Source organism: Aplidium turbinatum, chromosome 3 (assembly GCF_918807975.1).
Source record: "Aplidium turbinatum chromosome 3, kaAplTurb1.1, whole genome shotgun sequence".
NCBI lineage: Eukaryota > Metazoa > Chordata > Ascidiacea > Aplousobranchia > Polyclinidae > Aplidium > Aplidium turbinatum.
The window spans coordinates 21,664,785-21,685,779 of record NC_137474.1 but is presented as its reverse complement, the minus strand read 5'-3'; the positions used below and the strand labels follow the sequence as shown (position 1 = coordinate 21,685,779).

The following is a 20,995-nucleotide window of genomic DNA, read 5'->3' as shown; positions in this document are numbered from 1 at the left end:
TGTAGAGGCTTTGAATCATTGACGCAGGCCCGGTCACCGAGATTGACAGAGTGAAGTTTCCGATTGTTGAAGTCTTGTTGCCGGGGAACTATTCCATCCATTAGATGCCGCTGAATGGAGAGCAATCCTTAACGTGCGTTGCTCAAGCGCACACCCCGAGAGTCGAACCAGCGCCGCTTGATCTTGAAATAGTTAATTTCATTATGAACTGACGGTCCAAGTTTATTCATAATAAAAACATACTTGAGTTTAGTACTAATCAGCTGGAAGCAGCAAATGACCAATGAGATTAGTAGGCTAACACTGGGGGAACAAGTCTTTTAGGCGCAGACAGTTAGGCGCCGGTCAAATAGACGCGCACACTGTGGCGTCTGGATATAATTAGGTGCGGAGCACTGGGGCGCCCGTTTATTTAGGTGCTATTCCTAGTAAAGTCTGCAGATTGTATCAGCTTGGCAGGTAGGGCAATGCTTTTCACACAAAATGTTATATTGAACTAAAAAATATGTCATGGCTTCCGTAAGTGAAGCTGCTTATGCCGGCAATGCTTTTCCCACAAAATGTTATATTGAACAGAAAAATATGTTGTATTTTAATGCGCGTGTTTGGCATTTATTTGTTGTTAGTCCAGGTTTGCGTCGGCGAAAGTTTTATCAATAAATTATTCAAGTTTCCGAACATTACTGAGTTCACTTTTAGTTAAGTCAAATAATAACTAGGCTACACTAAACATCAGTAAAAAATATACCGGTACCGTAGCCTATATTCAAGCGGGTGGTAGGCTTGAGTGAAGAGTAACTTAGTTTTCTGTCAAAACCCTGACTAGGTTGAATAACGAGCAAAGTCGCACCATTATGATATGCTTGCAACTTGTAACCAGGGTTCACATGCCCTATAGATTAGAAGTGTATTCATGTAGTAGAGTAGAGCATTGTCTCATACGTACTCGCAACACGACCAATCCATCCGAGTAGAAGTAATTGCGAAAGATAACAGATTAAGTAAAGGTCCGTCTGGCTGCAACCTGTGTTCAGGATGAATAGCAAATGTCCTGTGGAGATGAGCTAAAATCAAGAGTAGTAGAGCGTTGTCTCGCACCTCATATCCACACGTGCATTAACAAAACAAGATATTTTTCTGTTCAATATAGCATTTTGTGTGAAAAGCATTGCCCTACCTGCCAAGCTGATACAATCTGCAGACTTTACTAGGAATAGCACCTAAATGAACGGGCGCCACAGTGCTCCGCACCTAAATATACAGACGCCACAGTGTGTGCGTCTACTTGACCGGCGCCTAACTGTCTGCGCCTAAAAGACGTGGACCCAACACTGGTAGGTAGGCTAACAATACACAATTACACATCATTTCTACTCGTGCCAATGTATGATATAATGCTACAGGCCTCGAAATTCACGGCGGACACGGCGGTCATGTCCGCCGTCACAGCATATGATGTCCGCGGGAAGTACCATCTAGATCGGTCATATTTGTCCGCCGAGAAAGAACACAGGAACTAGCGATACAAATCGTCATTGCATACCACGAACAATTGTTGCAAGAATATAATTTCCCTCGCATTCTAGCACGCATCTAGAAAATGTGAATATTGTATCGTAACCCTTAGTTTCCATTCAATCAGGAAAACTTTCGATTTTTACGTTGCTTCAACGATTGATGACATTGAATCAGCGTAACAAAGGTGAATTATTCGCCAAGAATCGATGGGAGTACGGTACTTCTACACTATTCACGCGCAACTTTGTTTACGTCTTACGTCACAATCTCTGGCTTTGATCTCTGGGTAATATTGATAAGGCAAGGTTGGTTACAAAATTTTTTAAGCTTATGATATTACAGTAAGAAAGAAAAGGCCTAGGGAAAATTCACTTTCGCTCACATGACACGCAAAAATAAACCTAAATAAAAAGCCTAGTGAAACTTTGCACAGCAGAAAATAGTAGCGTTAGTGTAGAAGTTTTCCGATTCGTGCCCAGAGCATTGTGACGCAAGAAGCCACACGACCTCGTTCGGTGGAAGTTAATCAGTTATGCGGCGTATTAAGCAGCTACAGGGCGCTTTGACTCTTCAAGCGCAGGTCGTTGGTCTGATAAAAGCCTTTCAGAGTGACTTCACTGCAATTTTAACAAGCCTTCTAAACCGTAGCTATAGTTCCCAAATGGTGAAGAATTATCAAGATAAAGTGATTAAGCATGACGATCGACGCTAAAACTGGTGTGTCCGCCGTGAGACTTAATTTGTCCGCCGAGATAGCTGCTCAGACCGGACACGTTTGTCCGCCGTCAACAAAAACGATTTTCGAGGCCTGTGCTACCAAGTCTTTTTCATATCTCATTGTGCATATACCTGAAACTAAGTACTTGTGCTTGAATGTTATAGGTCATTCAAATTGTTTAGCAATATGGGGTTTACCTGTTTCGTTCCTAATTGTAATACTGGTTATCGTTTATCTCAAAGTAATAGACTAAAAGTGTAACTTTTTCGATTTCCTCGCAATCAAGATGCAATTCAAGCTTGGATTAAAGCTATTCCTAGAGAACAATATGCAGTCACTTCCTCCAGTAGAGTTTGTGCAAAACATTTTTATGATTCAGACTTTATATAACAAGTACTACCGATGTCCGGGAAAGAAGAGTTGCAAAAAGAGAATTGTTGCAACTGAAAAAGCTTCGCCTAAAGCCGTCAGCTGTACCAAGAATATTTTCTGGTTATCTGACAAAGCAACAGCCACCTAAAAGATCCACTTCTACATCTACAGCGTCTGCAAGACTGAAAAAGGAAAATTATTTAACAACTAACCGAACAATTTACAATTCAAGACTCGTTTTAAAATGATTTAAAAAAAGTGATGAATGCACTAGATGAAATCTTCTTTGTTGTTGCTGTCTCCGTTGACAATCATCTTTGCAACAGGTATTTATGTCTGCATGAATTGGTTGTGATGAGAGCTGGGTAATAATATTTTTGACATGCTTTAATTTGTCACTAGACCCAGGGTAGTTCCCAGTGCCGTTAAAGGATAATAGTTTGCGCATGTGTGCGCCTATTTGACCGGCGCCTAACTGTCTGCACCTAAAAGACGTCGACCCTTGTAAGTTAGGTGTACTTTTATGCAGTTTGAATGTATATACAAATTTATTGGACAAAAGGTGTAATTTTATTGGTGGTAATGCCTTGCTTCACATCGTTCAAATTAACTAACAATGTACATACTCTTTTATTTAGAAAAATGTTCATGGATATGTGCGGGAACAACAAATTGTCAAGTTGCATTGTGCATCCTACAAGGAAAGAAAAGCATTTGTACTTATTATTTGACTTCACACACAATTTTAAAAATAGTTTCAATAATTTTCTGAATAGAAAGAGAATGCACTTTCCTCCTGTTGGTGAAGATCATAGACACGTCTTTGGTGAAAAATGCACTGCTCGTTTTGAGCATATAAAACGCTTGTATGCTCTTGAGGAACACAAGCCTCTGAAGGCTGCATTTGCACTGAGGAAAGCATCGCTAAATCCCAGCAGCATAGCACGTACATCACCTGGCAACATGCTTTAAGTAAGTAAAGTTGTAAAATATGGCATTAATGACACAGAGACCCATCTGTGAATTGAGTATAGAATTCACTGCCTTGTAATGCATACACATAAATGGTGCTCAACTGGTGTAGTTTCTGTCTTGTATGCAGAAAGGTTTTGTCCGGATGATATGAGCATTGAGCACAACAACATTTTAAAATAGCATTTGAAATTGGCCGGTTATGACATCACAAAGACATATATATAAAAGGAAGTAATAATATGCTAGTAACTTAGGTTAGCACTATTACTGGAAACTGTGTACGAAATTAAAGTCATAGAATAAAAAATACTGAATAAGACTATTTTTGCCAGCCGCAAGCCAACGATGGCCTTTGCTATTTTCAGGTGTGTTCTGTGAATCAACTGCGCAGTGCGCATGCCTTGGAGTTGTATGCTGAAAGCAATGCTGGGTTCCTGGAAACATCAAGATTTGTGAAATTCATATAGAACATTTGGAAAATCATGTCCGTTAAATCACCATTTAAGGGTATGTCATGTCACTATACTGATATCGCAAATTTTGCATATATACTGTATAAAGCAGACTTCGTACTACCAACAACAACAGCTTTTCTGCAAAGTTTACAGAAGTCAGTGGAAGAAGTTAAAAACAGTGAACCAGCATATTTGAATCAATCTTATTGGTGCATACGACCCTAAAGCTGTTCTAAAGTTTATTATGCTTCCTGTCCACAACATTACTTGTGAAAATTTTCTGTTTTTTTTTCAATCAAATTAGATCATGAGCAAGTGGTTGAATCACTATCACCAGCAACTATTCCAACACATTAATAGCCAAATTCAGGACTTGTAGACTACACGAGGAAACATTTGCTACTGATAGCGATTCGACATGTTACTTTCCAGGCGTCGCACTCTCTTATAAATGGTTACATATTAAAGCAATGTTATTGATGACATTTTTTCTTTTTTGTTTGTGAAATGCTCACTTAACTCACTGCATTGTGTGTTTTGAAGGTGTAGCAAAAAAGGATGACATGTGCATGCCAAGGAAATTTCCTAAAGAAGGAGAGGATCAACCAAACATTCTTGGCATACATTCAAACGATGACAGCAGTGCCCGAACTTGCTCAGTATTTGCATGACAGTTTGGGATTGATGTGCATTCTTCAGTGCCAACAGAGTTGTGCTTTGCTGTAACGACAATGGCTGTTCAGTATTACGATGTCGTACTCAGCAATCCTTCTGCTAAAAAGAAAATGCTCACCCTACCAAACTCACGCTCTGCTTTTTTTCGAGCCGTTAAAAATGCAGCAGAGACGTCATTTGGTTTGCAGGCTGATGTGGCTTGTTCAAAAGGCTACTGCAATTTCGTGTTGATTGGAAAAACTTTGTTTAATTGTTTTGCCAAAAATGAACTAAAACGTTTGAACGCTTCCAGGCGCGAGGAACCCGCGAAGATGGCTTGAACAGTACGCAAGCGTACGAATGGTGGTTCACGCAAGACTGCAAATACTTGAATTTGTGTCATTGCCTGATTGTGGTTACAGTGTGAAATTATGATATCTGATTGTCCAGTGCAGGCGCGGATTTATGGGGGGGGCCCAGGCCCCCCCCAAAATTTTGTGAAAAATTGTATGTTTCCGCATCAAATGGTTTGATATGCTTCTAAACAGCTGATATTAGTCCCTCGGCATCACAATTGATGAAAATGGTTGTTTTAATGTCTATTTTCTAGCATATCGCCGCTTTAATTCAAGACTGACTTAAGTCCACTTTTCATGATTTTGACTTTTTTGCATTTTTTTGCTAATTGGACATAAGCCCATGTTATGAGCAATTTGCTAAGCTGTACCTGCCTTAAAACCAGAGATACTGTAGGCTTATGTCCACACATTTTTCCAAGTTTTAATAATTTATAGACTTATGTCCATGCATGGACATAAGATAAATTTTTTTATAAAACATTTGGACTTAAGATATTTTTGTGGACTTATGTCCAAAAACTATCAGTGTAATTTTGGTTGTAAGTCCATTACCAATTACTGGCAACTAGTTAAGCTTGCATTGTATCAACATCATAATAACAATCACTTTTCCTTGCAACAAAACTACAGCAGTTGGCCTGCACTTCAACTGGCAGCATGGCAAGTACGGTTTAATTGAACAGTCGTATACACATTGTATCTATGCGTTCGGGGATTTAAGTAACTTTCAGATTGTACACCTGTACGTAACATACGAACAGAAACCACACAGTCTTGCCATGATCTCTTAGGTAATAGATATTTTATACCAATACAGCATCAGAAAAGGTTGTTGGCTATACCTCCTAGCAGGGAAAACGTTCTTTCATGACAGTATGATACAGGAATGAATCAGTCATTTGTTTGTAACATCTTTAACATTTTTTGACAATCATTTCTACTTATAACCTACCCCTACCTATGGTCATGGTATTTACAGCAGCCTATACCTGAATTATGTTGATGATTGCAAATATAATAATGTGTTGTTTTTAAATAGGTTGTAGTATTTTAGAGTATGGTAAGATAATAACTTAGGGCAGTGAAAATGGAAATAGCAGAAAGCTCAAAAGGTGCAGGTACGAGAAGTTGGATATCAAGCACAGATAAAATAAAAGCGAATGATTGCATATTTGTTCAAGCTGATTTATTCAACAAAAGTGATGTAGGACCAAAGTATACAGATGGCTTATTGTACAAAGAAAAGTCTCTCCTCAAAGGAATTGTGTTGAGTGTATATAGTAACACACTGAGGGTAAAATTTCTGATAGATAATGATGTTACATCCATCAACAAAGAAAATGCTATAACAGAACAAAGACTTGGTGATCAACAACAAAAATTTATTCTTCCAAAAACAAGCGATATTGATGATGATTCAGATATGGATCCTGCTTTTGTGCCACCTTCAAAGCCCCATAATCATGCTGTTACTGATGTGGAAGTTACTGCCAATGTCAACACAGAAGAAGAGGAAGTGTTTCTTTGTGAAAGTGGACAACATTTATTTAAAGCTATGATAGATGAAAGAGATTGTGGTACAGTTCACGGCGTACAAGTTCAGTCTTTTGAAAGGCGATATTTTATTACAGAAGTGCTAAGTGATGCATATTTGTGGGAATGTTTTGATGAAGATGTACACTGCAAGGGAAGTGCAATACTTTGGAATGAAAGTGCTGTTTCAAAGGGTGATTTGAAGTATGGAGTTGAAGGAAGACCTCCGACTCCATTGGAGAAAAGAAAGCGCAAACGGAATGAAGCAGAGTGGGAGAAGAACGTTTTAAAAAAGAAGAGACAAGCAGGAGAGCAATACACTTATAAATCAAAATGTGGTCAAGATTTCGTGAAATCTGCTAGAGCAGTAAAGCAACCATGCTCTGGAATCTGTAAAAAGAAATGTGCAGAAAACATTACAGAAGAAGAAAGAAAGCTAATCCATGACGAATTTTGGGAATTATCTAATATAGGCATAAAACGCACATTTTTAAGTAAATTAATTAATGTGTCAAAAAAGAAGAGAGAAAGGAAGCGTAAGAACCCGAAAGGAAAGAGACGTAACCGACAGTTCACAATAACCTACTCCTTGATTAAACCCAACAGCTCAGGCACAAGTACATCAGTACCAGTATGTCAAAGTTTCTTTCTTAATACACTTGATATTTCAGAAAAGATGGTGAGAACAGTTATCCAGAAAACATCAAAGAGTGGAGCTATTGAAGGAGACTTGCGTGGTCAAACATCAGATCACAACAAGATAGAAGAAAGCAGAATCAACACTATAAAGCAGCATATTCTGATGTTCAAAACTGTTGAATCCCATTACATCAGAAAAGAATCAAATTGTGAATACTTGCCAGAACACTTAAATATTGCAGAGATGCATAGAATGTATGTTGAATGGTGCAGTGAACGTAAGTTTCAACCAGAAAACTATTCCACGTATTACCAAGTATTAACCCAACAATTCAATCTGAAATTTCACAAACCGAAGAAGGATCAATGTGATAGCTGTGTTACTTTTGATAATACTCCAGAACATCTTGTTACCGATCAAATGAAGGCTGATCAACAAAAACACCTTGCTGAAAAGCAACTTGCAAGAGAGCATAAAGAAAAAATGAAGAAGGAAGCTTCTAACGATGCATCTGTTCTTACTGCAGGATTCGATTTCCAGAAAACATTGCTTTCACCTCATGGAAAAGCATCTTCATTTTATTACAGTTTAAGGTTGAAAAATTACAACTTTACTGTGACTAATTTGAACTCTATGCAAACTACTTGCTTTTTGTGGAACGAATGTCATGCAAGAAAAGGTTCTTGTGAAGTAGCATCATGTCTTCTAAGTTTTTTATCAAAACCAAACACCAATGGGGTAAAGAAAATTCACTTGTTTTGTGATCGATGCTGTGGCCAGAACAGTAACCGTATGGTTTATATCATGCTGGCTATTGCTCTCGAGATTTATGGCTTTGATGAAATCACCTTGAACTTTTTGGTATCTGGGCATAGCCAAAACGAAAATGATACAGCCCATTCAATCATAGAACGTGCTGCAAGCAAAATGACCATTTACACTACTGCACAATGGGAAACTTTGATTATGACTGCCTTCAAAAAGCATCAACCAATTGTTGAATGTCTGCAACATAGTGATGTGATTGATTTCAAAAGCAAGGATTTCACTCAGTTTTCGAAAATGATGAAAGCCAATGTCAATGATGGCAATGGAGAAAGAATCTACTGGTCCAAAATTATGCAACTAAAAATCACCAAAGCAGAGCCAACAACATTTTTTATAAAATACAGCTACAGTGAAAGCACATTCAGAAAACTAGACTTAATTGTTCGAAAATCCAGAAAGACGAAGCTGAGCACTACCACAGTACCACTATGCCAAGGTTATATAAATCTTTTCCTGGCACTTCAATGGATAAGAAGAATGATTTGAAAAAACTCTGCCTCAAAGGCTTAATTCCAATTCAACATCACGACTTCTTTCGAAATCTTCCGGTCACTCCCAACAAAGCCAGTATTGAAGTATAATTTCATAAACTAGGCTCAGAAATAAGTGATAGCGCTTCTTTGCAGACACTTTTGATTTAAAGACTTTATGCATATTGATGATTAAAGAAGTTATGCATAAAGTTATGCATATTGATAACGCATCATTCTGTTATGTCCAGTGAACTTGTCAATGTCATTATGCAGTATGGTGGTATATATATATAAGTTGTGCCAGTTAATAAGTGAAGTGAATGAAAGCGCATTGAATTTAGCAAATATGAAAAAAATTGAGGAAATTTAATAAGGAGATTGTGCTGGTGAATTGTAATGAGTTGGCAATAGTGGTAATTAATGAAGTGCAGTGGATTTAATAAACAAATTAAGTGCAGTAGTTACTATGTGCAATAGCTGAGTTAACAGTGGTAGTTGTTTAAGTACGGTACATTAAATTCAATTACAGTGACTACAGGTTGAATTGCACTAACTGTAGTCTGTATGAAATGGCAACATGTTAATTGAACAGAGAAAGATAATTCAGCACAACTAGTCAACTACACAGCAGTTTTACTCTCGTTTGGGAAAATGTTGCAAATTCACAGTTAGTGTGAGAGTTTGCTAAGAAGAAGAAGAGTTTTTTGGAAGAGTTTGTGTCAGTGTGATTGAATAATTAAATTTGTGATACAGAAATTTTGAACATGAAAGTTTGAGTAAAAATTATGTTATTTTGCTGTATGCTATGATACTTTACCTCTAAAAGTGATTCATCAAATGAAAATGAATGATGCTGCACTGGTATTAAACAATTCATTCGTGTTTTTCAGCATGTAGGTATCTTAACCTTAAGGATAAATAAGACTTATGTCCATTTACATAAAAATGAATCAAAAATATTTCGGAGCAAGAAAGACTTAAGTCCAACAACATACAAAAAAAAAATGATGGCACCACCTAGTGGCAAATTCTTCGGTGATTTTTGTGGACCAACATATTGCCTATCACTGGTAAATAGTAAGTCTCTGTGTGCACATCCATGTCAAAGAAATTTGTTCAGTTGTACAGGCAAATGCAGTTATTTGCAATTATCTCAAAACGCTAAAAATGGACTTAAGTCAGTTTTGAATTCAAGCGGCGATATCGTATATGTCGTAAGCTTAGTATCATTGTTCATATCTGTTTAGCTTTTTCTTTCTTTTTAATTGATTTTCAAATTTTCTGTCCCCCCCCGAAAAACACTCTTAGATTCGCGCCTGGTCCAGTGATATTTATTGGTAGTATTTTTGTTTGTGTACATAGCCTAGTAGCCAAGTTTATGAACAATAAGCCATTGGTCGTTTTTTTCTTTTGTGGATTCTACATGTAGCCTAATAAATTGGTTATAACTTACAATATTAATAATTTTGTCATCAACATAAGATTAACAATAATGTACAGATACAACTTTTGTGAAACGACGAATAAAACAGCCAGTGCAAAACAAACATTTTCTCGTGTAGTAACACCGCATTGTGCAATTCATTGTAGGCAACATGGTTAGCCCTTCAGTTGGACGGACGGATTTTGAGTTTCGCATCCCGTTAGTGTCTAGGTATCCCTGGTATTGGTGAAAAGATTGGTGTCAGTGCACTGGTAAGACTATATTATATGTGTTTCATGCTATTTTACATTTTCCTTTAAACTCTACTGATTTAGGTATCTGTAAGGTGTCTAGATTGTCTGGTTCTCTACGTATTGCTTTGTTCGCAGACATACAGTGTATTGTGATATTACCTGTAAAAAGCTATTTTGCTGTTATTCCTGTATTGCACCAGTCTTGGTTGATTTTGTCTCAGTTGATTTTTCTTTCAAAGATTTCTGTGTTTACTGATTTCTTGATTTATTAAGGTGCATCAATTATTGTAAAATATTTTGTGGTATTACCGTATCTTGTTTCTTATGTTTTTTCACTTTAAATTTTACATCAGTTTCTTATTGTTTTGCAATGACATCGTTGCACATTTTGTTGTTATTTTTGGAACGTGATGTTGCTTTCCATTTGGATGTTTACCTCCATTTTTTGACAAATTATTTTGTAACAGGTAGCCTAGTAAAAAATTATTTTACATTGTTAGTAATCTGTGTGTTTGTAATTACAAAGTATGGATACACTGAAGCTTGAAACATATGTAGTGGTTGAGTATACGCTGACAAACAAAGTATGGCAGTTATTCCTTTGCAGTGGATGAAAAGTCCATATGAAGCTTGTTGGCCTCCATACATCAATTCAAAACATAGCCATAATGCTGCCAAAAAAAAGAAGCTCCTGCTGATTTGGAAGGTTTTTGCAGTAAAAGAATGGTTTAGAACAGTGGTTCTTAACCTATGGGTAATTACCCACATGTGGGTAATTTCAGGATAGCAGGTGGGTAATCAGCTGAACCAGAATATTTAGAATTATAGATGTAACAAACAATGCCACAGCTGTAAGTGGTAAAGTTGCTTTATTACTTATACTTTTTTTTGATGTTTTGAGTCCGTTCAATACAACCAAACAAGCACAGTGATATTTTATCATTTTCAGAATTGTTTCGTCATAGTGATTTATTTTTCGCATTATTTTTGTTGCCGGTTTTATGTATTTCATATTTGTGACATAATAAGTAAGATTTTTCTTGTATAGCCTAATCAGTTCAGTTACAGTTGTTTTATGAGCAAGCTTGATGGCTGCGTTGCTGTTTGAAGTAGTATAGCTAAGTGTACATTTAGAGTTAGTGTTGAGACGAGCGAGCTATAGGCTATACTTTTGAAGATGAAAGCTTGGGAAAATTCTGGGGAATGATGGGGAAAGCATATCCAAAAGTTGTGCAAAACCATTAACATTGTTGACTATGTTCCTTTCTACTTATCTCTGTGAATCAGCATTTTCAAGTGATGTTGCTTTGAAGTCAAAATTACGAAACAAGCTGTTAGATCTGAAGTCAGACTTGCTTTGTGCAGTATCCAAAATCGCACCCAATATTGCATCGATTGTACACAAAAAAAGCGCAAATGTCTCACTGAAACTATTGATGCCGTTCTTTACGTTATATAAATGTTGTTTTTGTTGAATAACGCTGTTTTATATTTTTAATATGGTAAACTAGTTAAAATTAGATTTTGGGTAATGGGACTTTGATCTGGACAGAAATGGGTAATAAGGGAAAAAAGGTTAAGAACCCCTGGTTTAGAACAAGTACGGTAAGTTATTGTGTTGCAGTATTTATATCAATAGGCTGAGATATTATACAAAATGCCGATACTACAGGGAAAGAATCTGGTGGCACAAGTGGCTGCTATTTTACTTTGTACAATTAAGCTGAGTACGGTATGTTATGTTGTTTTACCACGTTTTGTACCAACATGTTTAATGATTTCATATCACAGGTGATTGGAGTGCTGCAAACAAAAAATGCACCATCTGGAGGTTACTTCAAATATTGAATCAAGTGATGATGATAATAGAGGGTGCTTTAAACGGGCTTAAAGGTAAATATTATACAGTTTATTATGAAACCATTTTGATCATGTGTGTAAAATGACTTCATACTGGTGTTATCTATATGTATATAGTATATTGTATGCATATATCTATTTGAATAAGTGTGCACTCGATGATTGGTTTGGCCAGAAATCAAAAGTTGTTTTAACTTTTCTATCAGATTTCATTGCTATATTCTTTATAGCAAGTGTTTTATCCAGTGCACTTTGACTGGTCTGATAGGACTTTGAGGTCAAAACATTGTCGCTGTTTGCAGTTATTCTTATGTCTTAATGACCTTTAAGGTGCATTATAAAAGAATGATATCTTTGATTTATTGTTTTGTGTGTAAATTGTTTTTCTCTGAATAGCCCATGACATTGTTTCAAAAATGTGGATAAATTGTATTGAAGGACTAAAGGTCTTCAACAAAGTCACAGTGGTATGACAGAAGCTCATCATCAAGTTTGTCACCGCACTCACAACTAAGTCTTTCAAAACATAAGAAACATAAAAAACTAGAAAAGCTTCAAATAAACATCAGTTTTGGAAAGCTTTGATAAAGCAAACCAACTCCCGATTCCTCCTGCTGTGCAAAGCACACATTCCAGTGTGTATTATTATTATCTTAATTATAATCAGTCTTACTGGACCTGTTAGCTTTTATTGTGGGTTTACTGCCAATATTCAAACTTTTATACATTTGTACACCGCATTGCGTAAAGCTTTCTTGTTGACATACACTTTTGGGTGACAATTTTAGTTTCAATATTCTTATACTGAACTGCACGACACCAAAGTATCATGTAGATTATTAATGTTGTGGTATTTATGTATATTTCTAGCTCCAAATTCTTTCCAAGAGTATAATGCTGAAGTGAACTGTAGCTTGGAATATGAGCATACTCTGAAGAAACGTTCAAGTTGTGCTCCAATGCAAACTACTCCAAGTGGCAACAGGATGATTTCTTTTCAGAACTTGAGCCTATTTTTAGTACGTATATGAAAGTGATTCATTGATTTGAAGTTTTTGTGGAGCATACAATGTATGTTGGCGGAATGGCCCGTTTCGGTAAGTCCGATTCGGTGAGTCCGATCTCTTAACGGGGGATTTTTTTTAATTTTTTTTTTTTTTAATTGTCTGGTACCGTAACCTAATTATCATTGCCGTTTTAGGATTAGGGGTTAAGGTTAGAGGTTAGGAACTCACCGAATCGGACTCACCGAATAGTAGCAGACCCGTATGTTGGACTATGCTTCTTACTTTTTGTTGTTACCTTGTGTTAGTCATGATTGCACATATATAGTGAATCAGTTAAACGAGTGTGGTTATTTGTACAAATTTTAGTTAAGTGTGAAGCTCATTGTTGTTTTAGGTGAATCCCATTTATGGCAATGTGTTCTTTACGTTAATGTTATCTTTTTCAGCTCGGATATTCAAAGTTCTTGAACAAATTCAAGCACAACAACGGTGCTTAAAAAGACTGATTTATGAAAAAACAAAGGAAAAGAGCAGTGAAGAATTTCCAATGTTTCAAAATTTGCCAATTTATTCTCAAGAACAACTTTGTGATATAGAAAGAAAGTTACTGGATGGAAAGTTCCAAACATCTATGGTGAGTAGTTGATTACCCTCACTTGACAAGTTTATTGTTTGCAGAGTCACAAATTTATTCATTGATCATTCACATACATTAATAATAAAAGTTTTCATCATCAACAAAGTTGTTTCTCCTGGTTGGATTTTACAGGTTGCTATTTTGATCTATGATGTTTGACACAAGATACTTTTTCACGTGATTGCTAAACTGTCAGCTTTTCGTCATTGTCTATTTCCACATGTCGTTGTAAAAGTGCATGCAGGTTAACGATATAGCATAAGAATTGAGTAACAGCAGAGACTAATTTTTTGCAGGTTACTTATTTGTTGGGCTTCAGCGGTAGAAGTTTGCCTGAAACCACAAGGAGAATGCTCAAGGAAACTATGGGCAATGAATTGGCGAAGTTTTATTACTTGAGTGGCAAGGGGCATCACGGAAAAAAAGGTTTCAAGCAACTTCGATTGTATAAAGTTACTTTTGGTGAGTTGAAAATGGTAGCTTATTTGTCATCACGTTTCTGAGTAGTTATTACTAAAATTATCTACTATATGTAGTATATATTGTTGCATAAGCTGAGAATCAAGTTTTTCAATTTAACATTTATTATTAATTTTTTTAATATTGCTTTTAAACGTTTTGTTTGCCGCAGTAGCACAGCTTTTAACGTACCCTCCTTTATAAAGAAAAATCAATCTTTTTCTAATGTAAAAAGTTTACATTTTACAGCTACCATTAGGGAACGTTCAAATATTACGTAACGCTTTTTTTCCGAATTTTTGACCCCCCCCCTCCCCCATGTAACGCCAACGTAACGCTTTTTTCAATCCCCCCCTCCCCCATGTAACGCTTTTTCACTACAAATTCAGCACAAAAAACTACCATTCCGTACTCGAAAGCGTTACGTAACGTTTTGCTTGAACCCCCTCCCCCCCGATGTGACGCTAACGTAACGCTTTGCATAAACCCCCCCCTCCCCCTCGAAGGCGTTACGTAATATTTGAACGTTCCCTTAGAGAAATTTATTCCGAGGCAAAAGAAACGGACTTTCGTGCAAGTGTGGTGCATTGGCTCGATGGAGCAAAAGACAGGGATGGTGGTCGGAAAATGCGACAAGCTGACGATTGAATAAAGTTGTGAAGAAATCGTAATCTGCGTTTCATCGATTTGAAATGACTTGCGTTTATTTCTTAAAGTCAAACAGAAAGTGAAAACAACGTAAAATGTTGACTTTCTGAAATATCTGTTTGTTACACGTTCAATAGACCTTCAAACTCGTGCTCAGGTTTGGTTTGTGTAGGCTACTTTTAGGAAAAAGTGAATTACTTCCCAATCACAATGGGCTCGAAATAAAAAAAAGTGTTGTGCATTACAGACCATCTTCTCAATTTCGAAAAAAGGAATTTGCTTTTTCACAACTCTCCTGTGTGTATTCCTTTATGTCCCCTGATGTTATGTTTATACCATGTTGTTGTGACTGCTAAATGATCGGATGTTCACTTCTATTGTGATTTGTTATATTTTTTGTAATAAACAAATCATTGAATTCGATGGCATTGTTTGATTGATTTGTCAGTTATGTTTAATTTCTGTCTGAATGTCGCGTCAACGGATGACAGATCATCTGATCTGAAATAAAATTATGCCAGCTCTGGTTAATAGTGGTGAGCCCGATAGGGCGTGTTCAATTTTTCCCGATCGTGGCTAGATCTTGCCCCGATGTTCATGCCCGATCGGAAAAAATGAGCACGCCTTATAGGGCACACCACTATTAACCAGAGCGGGCATAATTTTATGCCAGATCAGAGCCGGATTAATTTTGCCCGACGATGCCAGATCTGGTAAAGATCATTACCAGATTAAGTGGCTGTCTGGGTTCGTTCCAGAAGTGACGCGCTAACCAATTGAGCTATCGGGGCGGACTATAAACAAACAAGACCAGGGCAGTGCCAGAGAGAGAGAGAGAGAAACCTTTTATTTTGTCTGTTGCGACAATAGTACGGTACAATTATACACAATACGAATAAAATAGTACCATAGCTATCTAAATACCACAACAGACAGGAAACAGCGAAAGACTATATCAGTCATCAAGTCAGCTGCTTCCCAGTTCTTAATGTGACAAATGTCAAGCATCGGCAAATTACGTTGAAAGGAAATGTTCAAATATTACGTAACGCTTTTTTTCCGCATTTTTGACCCCCCCTCCGCCATGTAACGCCAACGTTACGCTTTTTTCAATCCCCCCCCTCTCCCATGCAACGCTTTTTCACTACAAATTCAGCACAAAAAACTACCATTTTGTACTCGAAGTGTTACGTAACGTTTTGCTTGAACCCCTCCCCCCGATGTGACGCTAACGTAACGCTTTGCATAAACCCCCCTCCTCCCCTCGAAGGTGTTACGTAATATTTGAACGTCTCCAAACAAGATAGGCCAGAGCACTGCTTTCATAAACAAACAAGAAATATTGCCAGGACAGAGGCTAAGACTCTGCCAGACTGCTCTGCCAAGACTCTGCCAGAACTCTGCTTTTGGCTCTGCCAGCGAACAACGATCGGATCATACTCTACTACTATCGCGTAAGCTGATCTTAGTATCAGATCTTTCCTCACCCTTTACATAACTTAGAAGGGCCTTCTCTCTGTTGGCTGCTGCAGGCAGATCCGCCTGGTTGAATCATCGATCAAGTTCAGCTTGAATCAAATCATGGGCTTCGATGTAGCCTACCGGTAGGCCTATTGCCGTTTCTATACTCCTTCTCCCGTAGACGACAAAGCATCCAATTCCTTTGTGTTTCGAAATCTTGCTGGAGTTTTGCTCACTCGGGGATGCTTTGGCATCTTTAGGTTATTGGCAGACGCAAACCCGTTCGCTGCTTCCATAAGCGTGGAGACGGATTAATCTTTTCTGAGATTTTGATCTGTCCGTGGAGAATGATGATGGATTCCAAAGCTGAAGAAGCAAAGATCTTCTTGTTTTGGAGCTGTCTTGCGACGACTTCTGCAGCTAAAAAATTTGACCGCTGCAGGTAATCGCAAAATAAAGCCGCATCGTGCGTGCTTGTTTACCAAGCCGAATATCTTTGCACGTGCGTTTCCTCTCATTGCACTATTTTCTGTCATGTCGGTCAGACATTGCAACAGGGTAGGGTAGCACTTAACAACACGAGCGAGACCAGAAACACGAACTCACCAACGAGTAGGACCATCACCTCCGAGATAACATTATCTCGGAGGTGACGGTAGGACACAAACCCAGCAAATTGCAGGCAACTTCATCAGAACCAAAAAGCGACATGAATAAAGCCTTACGTTTAGACGATTTACAAATTACAATTGCAACACTTTGAAAAACATATGTGTTATATACCTTAAATTGTCAGGATTTTCCAGGAGGGCTGAAGCAATTATCGAAAATTCCAAAAAGGGGCTGAAAGCTCTAGGGGGTGCAGCCCCTTGAGCACCCTTACTTCCGCGCCCCTGCCTTTAATTGTCAAAAATTTTTAGGGGAGGGGCTGAAGCAATTATTGCAAATTCCAGAAGGCTAAAATAGCTCTAGGGGGGCGGCTGGGTTAGGCTTATTGACTTGAACTGAAATCATGTGATGTAAATTTTGGAATTTGAGTATGGCAACTCTGAGCCTATCCCTTCCCTGATGAACTTTAAAATTTCCTTAATCAAGAACACCAGAAACCTGTGTAATAGGGTGGCTCGTTTTTGGACTTTTTTTTTTAATTCTCTCGGGGTAGTGGGGAAATGATGCCAATGAGTGAGAAAACAATCATGACAAAATTTGAGATTCGTAAAAAATTGTCTTCAGCCTCCTCATGGGGCCCAAAAATCGAAAAATGGGGTCAAAAACGCATTTTTTTTCAAAAATATTTTTAGTTTGGGTAGATACAATATTGTTTAGATATATCTAATTAGCCTAAGAAAAAAAATTGAAGTCATTTGAACTATTTCTTCAGCTTCCTAATCCTCACAGCTTATGAAAATTTCAATTTTCCTGAAAATCTCGCATTTTTGTGGGTGGTTACATGATACATATTTGCATTAGACATTTTGCCACCTATGAAACGTCATTGTATTCCTCTTTATAGACCTGCTCTGAGTTGTTGCGTCGTTTTTTAATGAAATTGGCTTAATTTGGTAGGAAAAAGTGACGTCTTTTATTTGAATTTACGTCACTGACGAAGTTTGTAGTTAAGTAACCACAAACAAAAATGAGAAATTTTCAGGAAAATGAAAATTTTCGTAAGCTGTGAGGAAGCTGAAGAAATAGTTCAAATGACTTCAATTTTTTTTTTTAGGTTATTTAGATATATCTGAACAATATTGTATCTACCCAAACTAAAAATATTTTTGAAAAAAAATGCGTTTTTGACCCCATTTTTCGATTTTTGGGCCCCATGAAGAGGCTGAAGACAATTTGTTACGAATCTCAAATTTTGTCATGATTGTTTTCTCACTCATTGGCACCATTTCCCCACTACCCCGAGAGAATTAAAAAAAAAAGTTCAAAAACGAGCCACCCTACTGTGTAAGGCCCTAAGGGTGGAGATGCTAATTGGTTTTGATTTGAATTAATTTGCAAGGAGCAAGCTTTTTACGTAGTTAGCATGTTTTACATGGTATTGATGTTTTCAGGTTTTCGCAGATATGCGTTGCTCTTCAGCATTTTACAAAGCAGACAGTACGGTACCGGTATCAGTGCAGCCATATACGGTAGAGGCCCTACCAAGTATATTATTTTCTGACTCTATTCCATTGCTGAGTGCCGAGCAAAAATAAGATTCAGTACCTACCACATTTAATCATCATCTGGCGGCATAATTTTGCAATGCTAACGTTTTGAATCTTTATCCTCGGACTGATAAAGCCTTTGATACTGTAGGTTATTTTTGTTAGTTTCACATACTTGTAGAGGCTTTTGACGCAGTGCCTTCATTGTATCTTAATATATGTTGCATGAAAAACGGTGTAGTTCTACTTTCTGTATGGTTTTTGATTGGCTTTAAACCACGGCTACGGTTTGCCTTGGAGTCACTCCATTATAATTCAACAAATTTTGAAGAAATTTTACACCACCATCTCGTAGATTTTCTTCATTTTTACATATGTGGTACATATTTTAGAATGATTTTCATAACTGTTGGAATTTTTATGATACCTTGTGTCATTTTCAACTTATCATAATTTAAAATTTTACATTTTTGCCTCTAGTGGCGCCATTGTGCATGGGAATTAGGGTGATTCATAAATTGAAATTTTTTTTAATTCAATGGGGCACCCTCTTGTATCGTGTCAATATCTGAAAAAATAATCCTGTCAAATTTTTAGAGCAATCGAAAGCATTTTTAAGGTTGCTACCGACTTTGAAAGCTGCACATATATAATACACAAATGGGTCATTCCCTGTCAACTCAACAGGGTGTGCAAGCTCGATCCTCTTAGAATTTCTTGAAATTCACACTAAAGTTTCATATTGATGTATAATGAACACAAAAAAAAATTTCAGCTCATTATCTCAAGACGTTTTGAGGTGAAAATCACTTGCGAACATCTTGACCTATACTCGAGTATATATTACCGGTATAAGGTATTCGATAAAAGACTATAAAGACTTTCGATAAAAAACAGGAGTGAAACACTTCGCCGTTGTTCACACTTTGAAAGTAAGTAATTAGCAAAACGAGGTTAATAAAACTGATAGCTGGTTTCCACTCTGTTTGAGATCATGATTTTTTTGCGTGTTATTTTGATAACTTCACTGTCTTGATCGTTGTTATTCACTCGCAAGAAAAGGAAATGAATCGGCTTGTTTTTCCAAATGTTCCATTTATGAGCTAACAATATCAAAATATTTACGACTACGCGTACTGCTTGCTTAAAACTAATCGTTTCAAGCAGCGGTTCAAATATATTCGGTTTGCAACCTAGGTATCAATATAAACAAGACAATAAGTTTAATCAAAGACTATTTTAATTGAGTAAAATAGCGTTATGATTATGACGTCATCACCTTTCTCGCCCCCCAATGTTTTTTGAAAAGATGGCGCCTATGTTTCACACTATCGGCTATTCTAAGTTGTTCAGAAATCCCCATTATTCATGTATGTGGCTTCAGTAGACTTTATCCAAAGTTCATAATATTTCCCGCATTGAGTTGTTACTAAAGGTGTAACAACTTTTGACATACGATACCTACTGTCATGATCATAGGCGCCGACTTTTAAAAAAAACCTTGGGGGGCGAGAAAGGTGATGACGTCATAACCATAACGCTATTTTACTCAAATAATATAATCTTTGATTAAGCTTACTGTCTTGTTTATATTGACACCTAGGTCGCAAACCGAATTTATTAGAACTGCTGTTAAAACGATTAGTTTTACGCAATACGCATGCAGTACGCGTAGTCGTTAAAATTTTGCTCTTAATAGCTCATAATTGGAACAGTTATTAGAAAACAAGACGATTCATTTCCTTTTCCAGGGTTCGATCTTAATGCTAGTCTGCTAGCATAGGCGCCTAACCCGTGGGGGCCAAGCCCCCACGCATATTTATGCATGGGAGCAACTTTTTATGCTGCATTGATACATAAAACAATAGATGAACTAGCGATCGGCAGCAGGAAAACATTTTTAAATGCAAACCGCAACAGCTTTGCGCTAAATAATCACTAGAACGAGTAGCGAGGCTACAATCCCACCCCAGACAAAAAAAATATGTCATCTTTACATTGATTTAACGTCTGCAGACTTTGAATCAATGTAAAAATGACTGATTTTGCTGCCTGAGACATGCTCAACAATCTACCATTTTGCGTCGATTCAATGTCATCAGATGTTGCATGCACCCAAAAACAACATAATTTGCTACGTGGACGCGTGCGTTTAGCTTAATGCGCTTGCAAACAGACTCGATGTCGCTTTCGGAAGTCGAAACTTCTGCAGAGAATTGTCGCGGCAGTGAATCGCTTGCTGTGAAAATGAACTTGAAGTCTCGGCCCGAGGTAACCACTAACCAACGCAACAAGGGCTGGTACAAACCGCATTGCGCACACACGGCATAATCAACGCAACAATGGACTCGCGCAAACTGCATGGCGCACACACAACCGTTGCCATAGAAACTCGATCAAAGGCGGGGAATATGCGCATCTTTTGTTTCATCTGCAATACGAAAACGGGCGTTTTACAGCGAATTGAAACTTGAAAGCAGGTCAGCTGGTCAGCGATAAGTTGCGATATTGTAGTGAAAAGGGAGCAATGTCAAGTCGAAAACTTAATCAAACGTCTCTCCGTAA

General features: G+C 37.4%; 1 protein-coding gene across 3 annotated transcripts; it reads left to right on the top strand.

Annotated features, from left to right (window-relative positions):
* Positions 1-5,644: 5,644 nt before the first annotated feature.
* Positions 5,645-15,231, top strand: LOC145767089 (uncharacterized). 3 transcript variants are annotated; one of them, XM_082578840.1, is made up of 7 exons: positions 5,645-10,220; positions 10,810-10,992; positions 11,994-12,095; positions 12,933-13,081; positions 13,516-13,703; positions 14,003-14,168; positions 14,725-15,231. In XM_082578840.1, the coding sequence occupies exon 1, from the start codon at positions 6,139-6,141 to the stop codon at positions 8,536-8,538; it is 2,400 nt and encodes a 799-aa protein (XP_082434966.1). In that variant the 5' UTR covers positions 5,645-6,138; the 3' UTR covers positions 8,539-10,220; positions 10,810-10,992; positions 11,994-12,095; positions 12,933-13,081; positions 13,516-13,703; positions 14,003-14,168; positions 14,725-15,231. The 3 variants fall into 3 exon arrangements, with proteins under 3 accessions (XP_082434966.1, XP_082434965.1, XP_082434964.1); XM_082578839.1 differs by having other exon boundaries at positions 14,718-15,231; XM_082578838.1 differs by having other exon boundaries at positions 14,702-15,231.
* The last annotated feature ends 5,764 nt before the right edge of the window (positions 15,232-20,995 follow it).

Coding starts and splice junctions, on each gene's coding strand:
- LOC145767089 (XM_082578840.1), top strand. CDS start 6,139: ATGGAAATAGCAGAAAGCTCAAAAGGTGCAGGTACGAGAAGTTGGATA.